The sequence below is a fragment of the Siphateles boraxobius genome, unplaced genomic scaffold (assembly GCF_051911475.1).
Source record: "Siphateles boraxobius isolate OS27281-9 unplaced genomic scaffold, OSU_SipBor_1 207, whole genome shotgun sequence".
In the NCBI taxonomy this organism is placed as follows: Eukaryota; Metazoa; Chordata; class Actinopteri; order Cypriniformes; family Leuciscidae; genus Siphateles; species Siphateles boraxobius.
Window position 1 is genome coordinate 2,337,501 of NW_027508819.1, and position 20,076 is coordinate 2,357,576.

At 41.0% G+C, this 20,076-nt stretch overlaps 1 protein-coding gene across 13 annotated transcripts in view; it reads right to left on the reverse strand.

Moving 5' to 3' along the window:
- The window catches only part of limch1b (LIM and calponin homology domains 1b), a 213,270-nt gene that overhangs the window by 30,964 nt on the left and 162,230 nt on the right, over positions 1–20,076 (reverse strand). For 5 of the 13 annotated variants that reach the window (XR_013206034.1, XM_077237734.1, XM_077237733.1 and 2 more), the window contains 4 exons: positions 18,038–18,367; positions 5,236–5,365; positions 4,999–5,153; positions 1–414 (listed from right to left, as the gene is read on the reverse strand). The exon at positions 1–414 is cut by the window's left edge and continues 61 nt beyond it. Coding sequence is in view for 10 of the 13 variants with exons in the window: in XM_077237734.1 (XP_077093849.1) it covers positions 1–414; positions 4,999–5,153; positions 5,236–5,365; positions 18,038–18,367 (1,029 nt within the window). In the remaining 3 variants the exon portion in view is untranslated. Of the gene's footprint in view, positions 415–4,998; positions 5,154–5,235; positions 5,366–5,898; positions 5,935–18,037; positions 18,368–20,076 lie in introns of all 13 variants that reach the window. The other 8 variants (XR_013206035.1, XM_077237735.1, XM_077237737.1 and 5 more) reach the window with 2 other exon arrangements.

Genomic DNA, 20,076 nt, shown 5'->3' on the forward strand with positions numbered 1-20,076 from the left:
TGCGAGTAAGATGGACCTAAAACACACTCCGGTTCTCCAACGTTTCCCTGCTCTGTGCTGTATCCCGTCTCTGGCTCTGTGCTGTATCCCGTCTCCGGCTCTGTGCTGTATCCCGTCACCTGTGCTTCCACCGAGGATATGAACTTGGCTGCAGGGAGAGACTGCTGCCTCAGGAACTGTAGCGGGTTTGAGGAAGCACTGAAAGAGCAGGAGATGTCTGAGGAGATGGGGAACGAGGAGTGACGAGTTGGGTCGGCCGACACACTCCTCTCCAGCAGCTTGGGGAGTTTGAGGCGCTCAAGAACGGCCTCACTGATGGTGAAGCGCAGGGCATAACGCTGCAGCACAGAAGCTGCTTCCTCTGGTGTGCGGGCGCTCCGGTAGGCCTCATGCAACTCCTGTTCACGACGCTCCCTAGTGGACAAAGTGAAATAGTGTCAGAAATGTCACTAGAGACTTATTATTGTATCGATGATTGAGATCCACTTGCTTACAGCCATTTTAATTTGATAATTTTGTCAGTAATATTGTCATTAACATTACTAACTGCAAAGGCACTGACAGTAAATGCAGTGAAAGTAACACTACTATCAGTAATACCACTTACAGTAACATCACTGACAGTAATGCCTAACATCACTTATGTTAAAGCCACTGATATTAACTGCACTCACGGTAACAGCACTAACAGTAACATTATTGACCGTAACACCAGTGACAGTAACCACAGTTACAGTAACATTACTGACAGTAATGCCACTGACAATAACAGTAATGCCACCAACAGCAACATCAGTTTTGTGAAAGCCACTAACAGTAACTAAATTCACAGAAACAGCACAGACAGTAACATTACTGACAGTAACACCACTTATATTAACAGGACAAACAGTAATGCCACCAACAGTAACACCACTTGTTAAAGCAACTGACATTAACTGAACTCACAATAACATTACTGACAGTAACAGCACTGACAGTAACACCAGTGACAGTAACACCAGTGACAGTAACACCAGTGACAGTAACACCAGTGACAGTAACACCAGTGACAGTAACACAAGTGACTGTAACCGCACTGACAGTAACACCAGTTACTGTAATCACACTGACAGCAACACCAGTCACAGTAACTGCCCTCACAGTAACACCAGTGACAGTAACTGCACTGACAGTAACACCAGTGACTGTAACCGCACTGACAGTAACACCAGTGACAGTAATGGCAGTGAGAGTAACACCAGTGTCTGTAACCGCACTGACAGTAACACCAGTGACTGTAACCGCACTGACAGTAACACCAGTGACAGTAATGGCAGTGAGAGTAACACCAGTGTCTGTAACCGCACTGACAGTAACACCAGTGACTGTAACCGCACTGACAGTAACACCAGTGACAGTAACGGCACTGACAGTAACACCAGTGTCTGTAACCGCACTGACAGTAACACCAGTGACAGTAACGGCACTGACAGTAACACCAGTGTCTGTAACCGCACTGACAGTAACACCAGTGACAGTGACGGCACTGACAGTAACACCAGTTACTTTAACCACACTGACAGTAACACCAGTGACTGTAACCACACTGACAGTAACACCAGTGACAGTAACTGCACTAACATTAACACCAGTAACAGTAACCACACTGACAGTAACACCAGTGACTGTAACCGCACTGACAGTAACACCAGTGACTGCAACCGCACTGACAGTAACACCAGTGACAGTAACAGCACTGACAGTAACACCAGTGACAGTAACGGCACTGACAGTAACACCAGTGTCTGTAACCGCACTGACAGTAACACCAGTGACAGTAACGGCACTGACAGTAACACCAGTTACTTTAACCACACTGACAGTAACACCAGTGACTGTAACCACACTGACAGTAACACCAGTGACAGTAACTGCACTAACATTAACACCAGTAACAGTAACCACACTGACAGTAACACCAGTGACTGTAACCGCACTGACAGTAACACCAGTGACTGCAACCGCACTGACAGTAACATCAGTGACAGTAACACCAGTGACAGTAACGGCACTGACAGTAACACCAGTGACTGTAACCGCACTTACAGTAACACCAGTAAAAGTATGCGCACTGACAGTAACACCAGTGACAGTAACGGCACTGACAGTAACACCAGTGACTTTAACCACACTGACAGTAACACCAGTGACTGTAACCGCACTGACAGTAACACCAGTGACTGTAACCACACTGACAGTAACACCAGTGACAGTAACAGCACTGACAGTAACACCAGTGACAGTAACGGCACTGACAGTAACACCAGTGACTGCAACTGCACTGACAGTAACACCCGTGACAGTAACAGCACTGACAGTAACACCAGTGACAGTAACGGCACTGACAGTAACACCAGTGACTGTAACCGCACTGACAGTAACACCGGTGACAGTAACAGCACTGACAGTAACACCAGTAAAAGTATGCGCACTGACAGTAACACCAGTGACTATAACCACACTGACAGCAACACCTTTGACAGTAACAGCACTGACAGTAACACCAGTAAAAGTACGCGCACTGACAGTAACACCAGTGACAGTAACAGCACTGACAGTAACACCAGTGACTGTAACCGCACTGACAGTAACACCAGTGACAGTAACAGCACTGACAGTAACACCAGTAAATGTACGCGCACTGACAGTAACACCAGTGACTATAACCACACTGACAGTAACACCGGTGACAGTAACAGCACTGACAGTAACACCAGTAAAAGTACGCGCACTGACAGTAACACCAGTGACAGTAACAGCACTGACAGTAACACCAGTGACTGTAACCGCACTGACAGTAACACCAGTGACAGTAACAGCACTGACAGTAACACCAGTGACTGTAACCACACTGACAGTAACACCAGTGACAGTAACACCAGTGACTGTAACCACACTGACAGTAACACCAGTGACAGTAACAGCACTGACAGTAACACCAGTGTCTGTAACCACACTGACAGTAACACCAGTGACAGTAACAGCACTGACAGTAACACCAGTGTCTGTAACCACACTGACAGTAACACCAGTGACAGTAACTCCAGTGTCTGTAACACCAGTGACTGTAACCACACTGACAGTAACACCAGTGACAGTAACAGCACTGACAGTTACACCAGTGACTGTAACTGCACTGACAGTAACACCAGTGACTGTAATACCAGTGACATTAACCACACTGACAGTAACACCAGTGACAGTAACTGCACTGACAATAACACAAGTGACAGTAATATCACTGAGAGTAATACCAGTGACAGTAACCGCACTGACACTGACATTAATGTGCCTATTGCCGAATCACAGTTGTACTGACATTAAGTACCAAGTAATCTTGCTTAAGAGATTTTTAACACCAGTGACAATAACACCACTTACTGTCAAACCAATGTCAGTAACTGTACTTACAATAACAAAGCTGAGTGTTACACTACTGACAGTAATGCCACCAACAGTAACATCACCAACGGTAACTCCACCGACAGTAACTTATCTGACAGAAACACCATTGACAGTGAAACTACTAACACTAATAGTAGCATCACTAACAGTAACATCACCATTGACAGTAACTGCATTCACAGTAACATCCCTAACAGTAACATCCCTTACGGTAACACCCCTAACAGTAACAGACTAACAGTAACATCACTTACGACAACACGCCTAACAGTAACATCACTAACAGTAACATCACTAACGGTAACATCCCTAACAGGAACCGCACTGACAGTAACATCATTTACAGTAACATCACTAACAGTAACATCCCTAACAGCAACATCACTTACGGTAACACCCCTAACAGTAACAGACTAACAGTAACATCACTTACGGTAACACGCCTAACAGTAACATCACTAACGTTAACAACTCTAACAGTAACAGCTCTGACCGTAACATCACTTACAGTAACAACCCTAATAGCAACTGCACTAACAGTAACATCACTTACAGTAACATCCCTAACAGTAACACCACTAACAGTAACATAATTTACGGTAACACCCCTAACAGTAACAGCCCTAAAAGGATCGACACTAACATTAACATCACTTACAGTAACATCACTTACGGTAACACCCCTAACAGTAACAGCCCTAAAAGGATTGACACTAACAGTAACATCACTTACAGTAACATCACTAACGGTAACACCCCTAACAGTAACAGCCCTAACAGTATCGACACTAACAGTAACATCACTTACAGTAACAACCCTAATAGCAACTGCACTAACAGTAACATCACTTACATTAACATCCCTAACAGTAACATCACTTACAGTAACATCCCTAACAGTAACACCACTAACAGTAACATAATTTACGGTAACACCCCTAACAGTATCAGCCCTAAAAGGATCAACACTAACAGTAACATCACTTACAGTAACATCACTTACGGTAACACCCCTAACAGTAACAGCCCTAAAAGGATCGACACTAACAGTAACATCACTTACGGTAACACCACTAACAGTAACACCACTAACAGTAACATCATTTATGGTAACACCCCTAACAGTAACAGCCCTAAAAGTATCGACACTAACAGTAACATCACTTACGGTAACAGCCCTAACAGTCACTGCAATGGCAGTAATATAACATACATTGACACTGACAGTATTTGTACTGACTGTGACACCACTGACAGTAACACTGCTGACTGTAAAGCCATTGACAGTAAAATCCCTGACAGTAACACCATTGACAGTGACACTTCTGAAAGTAATTGTACTCACAGTAAAAGCACTGTTAATAACTGCACTTACAGTAAGACTACCGACAGTCATATAGGCTTGCAATGTTGTGCCTATGACAAAATTCAGTACATTCAGCACCAAGTAGCTGATATGATTTTGCATCAATGACCCGTGGTCATCTGTAGTGTTGGACTGTAATAAATGAAAACAAAAGTGGAAAGTGTAGATGGAAACGCCAAACATACTTCTCCTCCACTATTTCTCTGTACGTCTTGATGCTTTTTCTTCTCTGTGATCCTCCTCCTCCACTTAACAGTCTCTCCATCATTTTCCTCTCCTCTTCTTTTTTGATCAGGTCCTGAGACACACTCCTTCTGCGACTCTTCCATTTGGCCAAGTCCTGAAACACAATCATACAATTGCAGACACATTCCGATCCATATACTGGATCTAACAGGAAACTAGTGACGAAAGACACTTACGTCCTGCCAGTGGTCTTCTTCCTCTTTCAGCTGGTTGTACTGGTTGTGCATGAGCTCATGTCGAACTTGACTATGGGGTGGCAATATAGAGTCTTCCTCACTTCCTCGCATGTCAATCATGCTCACACTCCTGTTACAGAGAGATAAAAGCTCATTGAATCACTGGTACTAAAATTCAACCAGCTGGTCAACTTTATTATTAAGCAACCAGTTAAAAAGGGGCAGGGGCAGTGAGTCACAGTAAGCATTTATAATTAGGCGGGTTGTGCAGCCCATAAGCCATGCATCCAAAGAAAGAAGGCCAGAAGTGTGAACATATGCTCAAAGACACTTTGCAACAACCACCAAATTTATATTATCTTACAAATGCCCAAAACAAATAGATTTTCATTCCATCAGATATACTGCTTGGTTTTCTTAAACAAATTTAGCATAATCAAGTATAAATGTATACATCAGATACAAGTGCTTTAGCAAACATAAGCATTAATTTGTGGATATAAGGCATCCCACTCAACAAGCAATACAGCAACATCACAAAGAAGTTCATCCGTAGTGTACCAAAACAAAGTGCTAAAAGCACGGTTCGGCACATGCAGACATTAGTCAGTGTCAGTCCCTGCAAGAGTGTTTTTCACAGCACATTGTGTTAAAGAGACTTACTCAGGATCATCAAACACACTAGATGAACGGCTGAATCTACAACAGGCAGGACAAAAGAGCACAAAGACAGTGATTTATGAGGACAATGATGACACAGATAAAAAAAAAAACTTAAACCTGGACTTAAACCTGTCATTGCATTAAGTACAATTTCTAATTAAATGGAATATTTTGCATTGGAAACTTTATCCAACCAATATTCCACATTTAACATATATATATATATATATATATATATATATATATATATATATATATATATATATATATATATATATATATATATATATTATAAACGCAACACATTTGTTTTTGCCCCTATTTTTCATGAGCTGAACTCAAAGATCTAAGACTTTTTCAATGTACACAAAAGGCCTATTTCTCTCAAATATTGTTCACAAATCTGTCTAAATCTGTGTTAGTGAGCACTTCTCCTTTGCCGAGATAATCCATCCACCTCACAGGTGTGGCGTATCAAGATGCTGATTAGACAGCATGATTATTGCACAGGTGTGCCTTAGGCTGTCCACAATAAAAGGCCAGCTGAGTTCAGCTCATGAAAAATGGGGGCAAAAACAAAAGTGTTGCGTTTATAATTTGGTTCAGTGTGTGTGTATATATATATATATATATATATATATATATATATATATATATATATATATATATATATAATTAAAACAGAAACATTTGTAGAGATATTTTTGATTGCTTCTTTCAAGATTAGCCAAAAAGGGGAAAAACCCTCCAATATAAAGACCACACACACACACACACACACACACACACACACACACACACACACACACACACACACACACACACACACACACACACACACACACACACACACACACACACACACACACACACACACACACACACACACACACACACACACACACACACACACACCTTGAGATATCAAGTTCAAATTTGGACTTTTTTTCAACTGTTTGTATTAAAGATTTCTGTGTTTTTCCCCATTATTTTATTAAGGGATTATTGTTCATTAATTACATTTACAAGTAAACAACTTAAAATGTATAATAAGCACATCTTCATGATTTCTTAACATTTGCTTAGGAATATCGCATCCTGTGTTTTGATTTTACTTAAAGCCATCAATGATGCATTTATTGAGGTTAGTAACTGTATTATCAGTCACAATAAGTATTTACAAGAACACAACACGGCTATTAACAATATATTCACTTATTTGACAGTCACTGTAACTATAATAACATTATAGCAATGCAGGCTGCATATTTATAAATACATTTCATAGAACCATACAACTAATTAATACTTATAAATCAGTGTATAATGGATTATGAGCATGAGCATGTGCATTGAAAAAGCAAATGCATGACTTATAAGTAATTATAAAATGAGTCTTTATAAAAATATTCATAGAATAGTAACACTTATAAATAAGTATAAATGGAGCTATAATTCATTATAAGCACGGGTACTTCATAGACTTCAAGCACTATAAGTACTTCATAGAAAGCCCATAAACTTGTTTTTTTGGCTGATGCCTTTGGCTTCTCCACAGTAATGATTAAAAAATTAAACAAAATATTAAGCTCTTAGATTATAATTGAAAAATTATGGTAAGGTGCCAAAACATTTATTACACATTTTCTCTGCTGGTTTGTAGAAGTTACCATACAATCCTCCATACGTGTTCAGTCGGCTTACATGCTGAGTGGACTTTGGCTGGTATCGTGTTGAAAGGACCATATCCATGTAAAACACCCATTTATAGACAGAAGAGCGCATGATAAAACAGTCTTATTTTAATTTCAGTGTTTATCTAACTAACCCCAATACCATGGGGAATGTCTAAGCCATTTTCATAGCCTCATCAAATTCACCACTTATTGCACTTATCAAAAAGTAAAAAAGATTCTTATAGAAGAGGAGAGCATGAAAGAGAGAGAGAAAAGCGCTGGATGTGTGTCAGTGAAAGTGTGGCTTGCGGTCCCGCCACAAGAAACACACAGACACTGAAAATACAGGCCACCCATAAAACAAACCAATTATAAAGCCTGAAGTATTCCTCATAAATGTATATATGGCTGTGAATCCGTCCAGCAGAAGAGACCAAAGGAAACAGAGAGACTCCACTGAAAACAAAACTCAAGCTGAAGTTGGGCTGGAACTCTGTCGGTTTGAGAGATAATGTTGGAGATAAACCTTTTGTTTCATACAAAACACTTCAGGACTCGAAATAAACTCAAAGATCCACAAACACTCTCGTCTGAATGGCTCACAGTGTGTTGAGAGGCGACGGGCGAACCAATAGATAAAATCGATTTCTTCAACGTTTGTACGGTTAGTGGCATCACATATTTGAAAGAGTTTTTGTATAAAGCAGAACTGTACATTCTAATTCGTTTATATGTTAAGCATGTTAAATGATTAGTAATTATTACTGTTAAAAGAGTGGACATTTTGTGGGTGTGTTTTCAATCGCTCAAGGAGACCGGCCTTATTTCAACTATTTTAATATAATATACACTATCATTCAAAGTTTGGGCAGTACAATTCTTTATTTTTGGAAAAAGATAATACTTTTATTAATCAAGGATGCATTAAATTTATCAAAAGTTTAGAAAAAAGATTATATTTCAAATAAAAGCTGTTCTTTTGAACGTTCATCAAAGAATCCTGAAAAATAAAATGTATCAGATTTTAATTTTAAGTAAGCTAGTTAACACTGAAAACTGACAATCATTAAAAATCATCTTTGGCATCACAGGAATAATTAGCATTTTAAAATATATTAAAATAATAAACTGATTATATGTAGCCCTGAGCACTAGAGACTGTAAAGTAGGCAAGTACGAGTAAAGTTTCCTGATCCAAACACTGGATAATCTAATCAAAATAACGTCATGGGTTTGAAGAGTCAAAAACAAAACAAGGAGAGATTTTACCACGAGTCACCACTTGCCTTTGGTTGCTCTGCTAAACTGAACTATTTCGTTAGGCCATAACTGATGATTTAACTAAGATTTATTTCTCTTATGTTTTCATATTTCTCATGTCACATTCACAACCGGACATACAGTACAACATCTTTAGTGAATTTCCTGTTTGCTCTCTCTTAACGCTGTCAGTCAGTATAGGTAAACACACTGGACATCAGGACAACTTGTCCTCCCCACGTGACGAGATAAAGCCACAAGCAGTAAAAGCCATTGAATCCTACAGGTCTGCTCTTCTTTAACCCGTCCTGCATTTTCAGCAGGGATCCCACTACAAATGCAGTTACAAAGAAAAATTATTAAAAGACTGCAATTTGGGGCCTGTAAGATTTGGTTTTGTTTGTTTTGTTCACTTTCAAGGAAACTCGCACTGCGTTGATGACGACATTATGGGGAACGCCTCTTAGTGTAGCGCGTTTGAAGTATGAATGAAACTAATCCAATGCTATTGTCGTTGCGTGATGATGTAGTGTGTGACGGCATACACGGAAGCTACAAAGGGCCAACAGCGTTAGCTTTCGCTCTCCAGCAAGCGCTCTCTGTTGTGTGATCTGTCTGTTTGGTGTTGTTTGTCCCTTAGGAACTCGCTGACAGCTGAAAGCGTGTGTCTTCCTGCCCGCGTTAAAACTTCGGGAGGTGACACACACGATCGGTGTGTGATACTGTTTGGATGCGAGGCAGGAACAGTAGGCTCTTCAGGGTGCTGGCTATGTTCATTGAGAAATATTTCGACGCGTACAGCAAAAAAAGAAAAAAAAAAGAAAAGACTTACGCTTTTGGGTGTTTCAGCCTCCCACCTATTGACTTTCTTCTCGAAGGAAGAAAGCCATAATTATTATGAACGGCTCGAATCTCAGGTTGCCGAGGCAGCATGTAGATTACGAGACAGGTTAAATAAATAAATTAATATTATCTGGCTTTGGGAAGTTAGATATTTTAATTCAGCTTTTTATTCAGACTGTGTTTCACTTGTCTGGTGATTATGACTGCGTTAAAGGTGAAATAATCATATGACTAAGAGGGCAGAGCATGCATGGGCTCCTGAGTGAATTATGAGCAGCTTGCTCCTCTGTGGAGCCCTCAGGAAATCGATGTTTGTTACCCGCCGTTAAGCGCTTCGGGACACATCGATTTTCAGCGAATGGCCCCGAAGGTTTGCGGCCAGGCAGTGTTCACAACGTTTTCGATTATTCCCTGCCAGTTTTCCACTTCAGAGTATCGAGAGCGGCGCTCGAAAAACACCCGACACCAGCCCCGAGGCGCATGGCGATGTCTCCCCCATGTATCTCCATGGCTCCTGGGCACTGTAGAAATAGGGTACAGGCTAAGGTTTGAGGTCCTCCCACCAAAGCTCAACGCGGTGGTCTGGACTGCAGTCGACCCAGAGCAGGGTCGGGTGTAGGAACAGGATGTTCACTCCCTTTTGACCATAGAACGTGTTCCTCCACCAGACAGGGCATCTGGGTTTTACAACCGCTACTTCATTTTACAGTTTCAGAGACTGTTAGGGCTCATGGCAGCTGCGTCCAACGTGATATATTTTGGCCTGCTGCACATGAGGGCCCTACAGTGGTGGTTAAAAACCAAGGGGTTTTCCCAGAGGGGGAATCCATTCGGCATGATAAGGGTTAAGCGCGGATGCCCTCGTTCCCTATCAGTGTGGAAAAAAACTTGATTTCTGTCCCAAAGTCCAGTGCTTGGAGCTCCATGTCGCCAGAAAGCCGCTTCGACAGATGCCTCACGGGCTGGGGCGCGGTCATGGACGGCCGCTTTACTAGAGGTAACTTGGTACATAAATTGCCTAGAGATGTTAGCGGTCTTCCGGGCTCAGAGGAGCTTCCTCCCAGACCTCAAAGGTCACCAGGTTTTTGGAAGAACTGACATCAGTGGTGTCCTATTTAAACCATCAGGGGGGGGGGGGGGGTACTGAGGTCACGCCCTCTCTCCAGACTGGCGCATCAGATCCTGGAAACTGTTGTCTCTCAGAGCAATGTATGTCCCAGGGGACCAGAATTGGGGGGCAGATGTCCTGTTGAGGGAAATGTAGATGGTGGCTTCAGTTGTGGAGTTCCTCCAAGATCGCTTCTCTGCTGGTCTTACCTCGTCCACACTTTAGGTGTACGTGGCTGCCATTGCGGCTTTCCACACTCATCTAAGTTGATGGGCCTTTGGGAAGACCTCAGCTGATCGTACGGTTCCTTCGAAGTGCCTGGAGGATGAGACCTGTGACCCTGACCAGAGTCCCCACATGGGATCTGGCAGTGGTTCTCGAAGGGCTGGTTGAGGCCCCCTTTGAACATCTGGATTCGGCTGACCTTTCTCCTCGCCATTACTTCTCTTAAGAGAGTAGGAGATCTCCAGACGCTCTCCATATCTCCGCAGTGCCTGGAGTTTGCTCCACGGGAGAATTAAGGCCATCTTGCACCCCATCTTGCACACTTGCCTATGTTCCTAAGGTGCCTTCCAATACGGTGAGGTCTACGGTTCTACAGGCTTTTCATCCCCCACCTCATGTAACGGCGGATGATGAGAGACTTCATCTGCTCTGCCTGTCAGAGCACTTAACATCTATATTCAGAGGTTTTCTCAGTGGACCTCCCCTCTACACACAGCACACGAGTGCTCTCTTCCTAAGTTGTGCCTGGGACAGCTTCACACTAGGACAGGCAGGCTTCATTGTGACATAGTGGGTCGACGCAGTGCAAGTTCCCTCGAACGGAGTGTTCTGGGTTACGACTGTAACCAGAGTTCGTACAGACTCTGTCAAATGAAATTCCAGGACTTTCAAGGACTTTTCAAGCACTACTTTTTTGAATTTCAAGGACTTCAATCCGCACTTATCAAACATTATCTTTACTTTTTTTTTTTAATAAAGCTTATCAAATATCTTTATTTTTTTTACTCAAATTAAATATATATGGTATCTTATGTTTTACTTCATAGAGGTCAATCCATTGACCAGCGCTGCCAGGCATGTGAAATCCCCTTAACCATTGAAAGTATATTGAAACTGATTTTTCCCCAATTAATATATATGATTGACCTGAAGAATGAAAGTTGTATTATATACTTATCATATACTTAATATCATGCTCATGACATGAGAAATAGCTCTATATCTCAGACAGGCTGCAGTGTTGATTTAGTGTGAAACAATTGTATTTAAAAAAAAAAAAAAAAATCATAATATTTTGAATTAGGGATGCACCCTAGTGATGCAGTTTCCACTTTTTGCAGAACGAGATACCGATACCGTAACCGATCCCTGAATTTTCACTGCATTTGTAATTTTTAAATGTATTTGTAGAAAAACCAAGACAATATAAATCATATTAGTTATAGTTGGCTTAATTTGTTAATCAAATATATATTTCTTTCAATTATTTTCATGCTTAATTAAGCCTGCTAAAATACATTGTATGAGCTTCTGTTACTGTACATTCTATTGCTCTATCATATTTTATCTTTCATTGAATAGCACAGCACATTTTTACACTAGAGCAGCTCCAGAATGGTCAGTGCTGAGGATTGGGTCAGTGGTACAAATGTTTAGACACCAGTGAAATATCAATTATTTAATCCAATTTTGATACTACAACAAAAACTGCCAGCCTAATTAATGTGAATTTTAAAAATTATTAAGGTAAGCAGTCAGCAACTAAATAAGAACGAATAATTAACTTACAAATAAATACAAAAGAACAAAGAAAGGCTACAAATTAAATAAACAGTGTTTTTAGAGTTTTTCAGGTAGATCTAACAGGTACAGAAATTTGAATAAAGTAATCAAATGTGAAAAAATAGCATATTCACTACTGAATAAATTTAAATTTAGATGGATATTTTTGTAAAGTTGAAAAGGGTAGCCTATTTGGTCAAGAGCAGTGAGTCATTTATTTGTCCATTGTTTGATTAACATTAAAACAGCAGTGGGTTTGTTAAACTGCCCCTTTATGACCGAACGCACGGACCCCATCTGAACATGGCTACTTCACTTGAGATATAACTGACTATGTTTACTAGGATACTCGCCAAGATGAGCGTTCTTACATAATTTTGTGTGAATTCGTCCGTACAAGCGCAAGACGTGAAAGACAATTTAATTCAGTATTCGCTCGCGGAGACGCTGGTTTGCGGCGCGCGCTGATGTTTGCGTTCATGGAACTTCTTGACTGCAAACGTCCAGTAATAATGTAGGGAATCACTCGTTATACCTACATAAATCAGGTAACAGTTCATGTTTTACTTTACTTACATATACGATTTAGTTTTCATCCAAATAACACGCGCTGAGTGAACGATCAGCAATCAAGAGCATTCAACAGAACTGGGCGCTCTCTCGTCAGTTAACGTTAATAATAAGTTACATGCCTTGTTTTATTTTCTTTGCCATTGACATCCGACTGAACTACAAACCTTCCACTGATGTATTTTAAAGGGATGTGCTCGACCAGCTCGCGTGTCTGTGCCGCTGCGCGCTCAATCCACTGCGCGGTTTCCTCTGATCAGCTCCCGCACCACAGCTGTTAAGCCCAATTTATAATTCTGCGTCGAACTTACGCCGTAGCTACGCCGTAGGCTGTGCGTAGCGCGCGTACCCTTCGGCGTACCTTGACGTGCACCTCTCCAAAAATGTAACAACGCATTAATTCTACACGGACGCAAGCGCTGTGATTGGTCTGCTCAAACCGCTTCCTCGGGTTTCACATGCTCCCTCTTCATGCTCCCAAAGCGTAGTCAACGGCGTAAGGCCTCATTATGCTTCTGCGTCAACTCCACGGCGAAGCTACGCAATCACTCCTACGGTGTCGTGGCCGTTTTATGGTTCTGCGTTAGGTTGAGTTGCATCGCGGTGCATCGGACCAATCACAGCCCTTGTGGTCTGCGTCGCCTCAACGCGTAGTTACAATTTTTTGGAGGTGCACGTCGAGCTACGGCGGAGGGGTTCGCGGCGACGCAGAGGGGTCTGCGGGGGTACGCCGTCGATTCGACGCAGAAGCATAAAACAGGCTGTAGAGGCTCCGGCGTAGGTCCGACGCAGTAGTATAAATCAGCCTTTACTGTACACACGCTGCCTGGGCCTATCGGTTGTTGGTATCGGAACATTTTTACGAGCATTTTTAGGAGTACATGAGCTCGGTTTCGGTGCATCCTTATTTTTAATAATTCAAGCACTTTTCAAGTACCTCTTCAAAAATATGGCTGTTTTCAAGGGTTTTCCAGGACTTAAATTTCAAAAAGTCAAATTCAAGTACTTCAAGCACTTTAAGGACCTTGTACGAACCCTGTGTAACCCTTGTTCCCTTAGAAGGGAACAAGACACTGCGTCCCTTTGACACGCCTTCTCCTGCCTGGGAGCGACTTGCTTCATCGCAAAGCTAACCCTGTTGTGTATGCCCTCACACACTACATCATCACACAACGGCAATAGGATTGGATTCGTTTCAATGATACTTCAGACGCGCTACGGTAAGAGGCATTCCCCATAGTGTCATCATCGATGCAGTGTCTCGTTCCCTTTTCAGGGAACAAGGAATACAGTCCTAACCCGAGAGGGTTTGCAGAAGAAAAAATTCTTCTGCAATGGGAAAATCAAAAGATGTGACATTTACAAGGGCACATGAAACTAATGTTTATACAGTCTTCAGGAAAAAGGATTCATTCAAATCTTAGTCTCGCATTGCCACATTCAGTCTCTTGTGCTGCAGTTCCCTGAACGGCCACTGGTGTCGCTAATAACAAGGGCCTCTGAACTCTACATACTGTACAGCTCTTTAAGTTAATCCACAGCTCTTATGAGATGGACACTGATCAGTGACTCTCACACAGATGCCATGCCTGCTCACCCTCATCCTTAATGCCAGATCTCAGCACTGAACACCAGTCACAAACACACACACACACACACACACGACACAACAGACACACACGACTGCCGGAAAACATCCAGCTGCGCTTCCAGAGAATCTCTGGCTCAGGTTCTGTCAACAAACTGCTTTACCTTTACATTGTGTCATGCTGTTTAAATTGGCACAGATCTGATTAATTTTCTGGTTGTGAAACCATGTAATCTTTCCAGATCATATTACAAAAATCCTCTGAGAAATATAAACATAAGCGCAAGCACACTTTTCTGTCAAAAACTCAATTCTTACAGCTTTCGAATAGTAAAAATAAATAAGCCAAATATTTGCATACTAGTTTTACTGAAATGGGCCAAAGTAAAAATATCAATGATTTCAGGTGGAAAACTTTTAATCTAAACAGATCTTATACTTTATGAATATCAGCTGCAGATTTATGTTGTTCCTCTCCACCAAATGTACAGTATAATTGTATCTATGATGTTAAAGACTGTCAACACTGCTTAGACTTCGATCCTCCCTTGCCAGGTAGCGAATCGTGCAGCAAAGGCTTTCCAGTATTTCAGGTCCTTGTAGTAATGCTAACGAGAAACTGTGCTTCTAACCAGAAGTCGTGAGCTGTAGTTCAAACTTTTGATGCTGTTTGCAAATGTTCGTTTGACCTGTGGTTTCAGGAAACACAGAATCGTTGAACTATGTTTACGTCAGAACCATAGTTTGCTAACGATGCTTTCAAGCTGTAAAACACCACTGAGACAGTTTTTGGATGATCAAACTTTGATGTCTTCTGTTTACTCTGCATATTAAAGCAGCACTATTTAGTTTTTCAACCTTCATAATATATTTCCAAGATCCTTGAGATGGTACATCGACTTACAATAGGTTGAATGATACGTCTGCCGTAGCCTGACAGTGTCTGTATCGCTTTTACTGGCACTACGTAACTTCGGGTTTCGGGTAGGAACCCGATCACAAAAAAAAAACTACAATATTCGACTGCTATACGGCATATGACACTTCCCCCACTTCCTCAGATTCTGACGTGAGAGCCCAACTAGCGTTTCATTGCCGTCAGTATGTTGTTGTCATGGCCGAGGCAGCAACTAAAAGGAAGAAGGCAAAGGTTTGGACTATATTTACTGTTGGACTAGTAAATATATTGCTTGCATACTATCTCTATTTTTTCGAATTTGTTGTCTGCCTGGCCATGTTACGGGATCTATCTGGTCCTCCATTTATCTTCATGATAGTCAAGTTTGTTTATTTATTTTTCTGGTGAAAGTGTCTTGCCTCAGACTATAATGCAAATCGATTTTTCAAATTTGAAGATTCATCTATGGTAGCTTGATATTATAATATTGACGATATATGGCTATTACCTACCACACAAGCATTGAATTGAATTAGCATATCCGTTATGTAAAACAGTACCCAATCTACTATAATGACGCTGGCTTGTAAACGTGAGTTGCGTGATCTTTTGACGTTTGAAAAAAAAGACAAAAACCCATGAAATTATATTCATATGACATGCTGAAATATATGCCAATGTACCTGGGATGAAGACTGTAGGGGGACCCCGAGAGCAAAAACCGTAAAAACGACATAGTGCTGCTTTAAACTTCCCATACATGTTACTGTTGTTTGGAAGAGCAGTTTCTAGCGCATTATATTACTGGAATATTAAGGAATTCATCAGACTTCAAGGTGAATACGTTTTAGTTTCTAAAAGCCCTTTAGCCTCAATGTAAAGCAGCACTTTTAATTTCCTGTTGGGCGGCAGTGCTGAGTTCAGTTCAGTTCAGCTCAGCTCATGGCCCAACACAGGAAACCGGCACATTCCCCGTCTTCCTCCGGGCGGGTCGCCTGTTCCTTCTGTGAGACTGTTTTCATCAACACACAATGGGAAAGTCCTCAGAGCGACATTCAGAGCCTTTCCTCCGTGTGTTTATTAGTTTCTGTGGCCGCTGTGAACACCTGATGTTGTCATTATGAAAGGTACTGATAATAATATTCAGATTCCAAATGTTTATCTATATATATATATATCAGTTTTTGAGAATTACAAAAGCATGTTGCCAATGATTGCTTTTGTATTCTGTAGCTGAGGATGATCAACTTTCATGATGAGTTCTTTCAGATAAAATGAAAGGTATTTAGTGTTTTTGGCTATTAAATGTCTTCTGTAGTCGTTTGTACATGTGTGTGGTCTGAATCCAGTGGCAGATCCATTCTTTATAACATGTTATTCATGACACTTGTTTTGTCCTGTGTGCTTTTCCAAAAACTGATTTGGTCATCATTTACTCATCCTCATGTAAATTTATTTCTTCTATGAAACAAAAGAAAATGTTTTGAAGAATGTTGGTGACTAAACAGTTTTGGTGCCCACTGACTTCCACTGATCTTCTTTTATGCTACACTGAAGAAAGTCACACATGTTTGAATCAATTCATCCCCCGATTCCATCTGTTCTTATGAAACAGGCTCGCTTGTCTTTACTGCACACTTGGTATATTAACTCTGCAACAAGAGCTCATTTTTCAGCTACCTGCTTTAAAGCCAGAAGATCGTCTGCTGAAGTGTTTACCGTGGTAAGGACCACCCTGTCTTAGCCCGCCATGCCAATCTGAGCCACCAGATTCAAAGGCTTTCCTTGGAGTGTCAGTGACGTTCATTCATGTTGGCCTACATCAAGCCCAAACATTATAAACAGCAGACGCCTGGCGTGGGACTGAAACCCAAACTCGTCTGGCTCTGGTTCCACCTGACAGTCAGAGCAAATCTGCCAAAAACGGCCCTTCAGCGCCCAGCCTATCCTACAACAGCAGCCAAAAGCAAGCTCCAAATATATGAGCAAAAGAACATAAATAAAGTATTTTTTCCTTTAGTGCCGATCCCAAAAACAATACGAGACTCCTCTAAGGAGGACGGACCCAAGGTCTGGAGGTCAGACAGAGCAAAAAGACGGCTTCTGAAAGGACATCAAAGTAAAAGAAGCTGCATTTGTTGTCAAACAGTACAGTGAACATAAGATCAGGCATCCCATCGGACCATTACAACAACTATTTTTATTGGGTGGGATGATGGATGGATAGACGGATCTGTGGTTGGTGGATGAATGGATGGGTGGATAGATAGATAGATAGATAGATAGATAGATAGATAGATAGATAGATAGATAGATAGATAGATAGATAGATAGATAGATAGATAGATAGATAGATAGATGTGTAGAATGCGTGATCATGAGTGTTTTGGTGAAGGCTCGCTGGGCACCTGATGTCATTTCCTGCAGTCTGATTAACGGACGTCAGAGAGTCGTTCTGAAGGGGATCCGGCGGGTTTGGAGGAGTTTGGCAGAAAGCGTCCCGTCCGTCTCTCTCCTCTGATTGGCTCTGCTCGTGATGGAGAGGGTGAACAGGGGGGTGGAGGGGGGATCTGACCTGAGGGTCACTGAGTTGTGGATTCATGGACACGGGGTTTTTAGAGGAAGAGTCGTTCTGAGGAGAAGCTCTGGAGTTCTCACTCTCTATCTGAGACTCTACACAGAGAACATCACTTCCTGTTACCACACAGGACACATCTGACCAAAGGCTTTCACTAACACTAAATCACACAACAACAGTGACACACCCACACACACACACACACACACACACACACACACACACACACACACACACACACACACACACACACACACACACACACACACACACACACACACACACACACACACACACACCGTCAAACCAGGAGCAAGCCATGACAGGAGAGGGGGATGTAAGAGGAAAGTGTTATACAACAGAGAGGAGGGACGAAAAGAAAAGAAAAAAGAAAAGAAAAACAATTACATTGTGTGTGTTTTCCACTTATTGACAATATACAGTGGCAGAGATCTAGCACGTTTTACTGTATACTGACAAATATTCTTCAAATAGAAATGTTTTAATTAAATTGTATGTCGATATTTAGATTCAATTGTGCATGCGCATTTCTCTTGCATGTTCTGTTTACATTTTATAAAACCTTGATCTAGCCTTTAAAATACATCAAAACATAATTTTTTCATACTGTACATAATTAGACTGTAGCACAAGTTTCATTTTTAAAATGGTCCATTTATCGTTTTTGGGCCATAAAATATTTATCAGCAATATATACCACCAAATCAGAGTCAATAAGCTGTAAATAATGTGCAGATGATGTTAAAAATCACCACACTTTAGCTGAAAAGTAAAACGTGTCGTTGAGAAATACAGTACTCACACATTCTGACAAATGCAGTAGGTTTGGGTATTTTATGCATGCAGAATATTCACATACACAGTATATGAACTGCATACTACAGAAATACGAGCATCTTAATCTGCGATTGCAAACGGTAAATAAGGACAGAGATATAAACCGCACTGAAAACACACACACATATTACACAGAATACACAATTACAGGAGATTATCAATGATACATTAGCATGCTGTTTTTTCAGCTGATGTGAATAAGCATCCGAGTGTATATTGGAGTGTGTGTGTTGATCCTGTCAGTCTGATGGTTGTTCTGGATCACAGCACAGCAGCCTGAAGCTCTGAGTCAATGAATGCTCACATCTGGATCAAATCAAGCACTCTCTCAAACATCTGCACTGCAAAACCAATGCAAACAAATACAACAGAAGAAAAAACTAGGGATGCACGATATTGTATTTTTGCCGATATCAAATTTTGCCCGATACCGATATATTTTCTCTCCTGTGCAGGGATTCTAAAAACATATTTTTCATTTCGGTTAGTTTTGAGAAAACTCACTAAACCATTAGTTTTGAGAACTAAAACATTATTATATTATTTTTTACAATGAAAGTACATTTAAATATTAGAAGCAATAATAGTAATAAAATCAATCACTGCTGATTTGTTTTCAGACAGATGCAGTTGTAACCTTAACATTTTATTTGTGGATTTAATATTTGTAGGTGATCTACTGCAAAAGAGCTGTAACAATTCAGAAAATCGTTTAGGGCTTCTTGAATTCAAGATATTTTCATAATCCGTTTGAACAAAATATTACACATTAATTAATAAAACTGTATATAAACAATTATTTAAAGCTATAGCTTCTGATCTTTAAATCAAATCAGATATCATGATTTCTGACATCGATTGCTGCTTTATTTATTCAGAAACACAAGTATCTTAATGTTTTATGTTTATTTTGCTTTTCATTGTATTAGTCTATCAAGTATGTCTACAGCGCCGCATTAGGACCCGGGTGAGGCTGTTTCTCAAATCCAGCGCAGCGATACTAAACTGTGA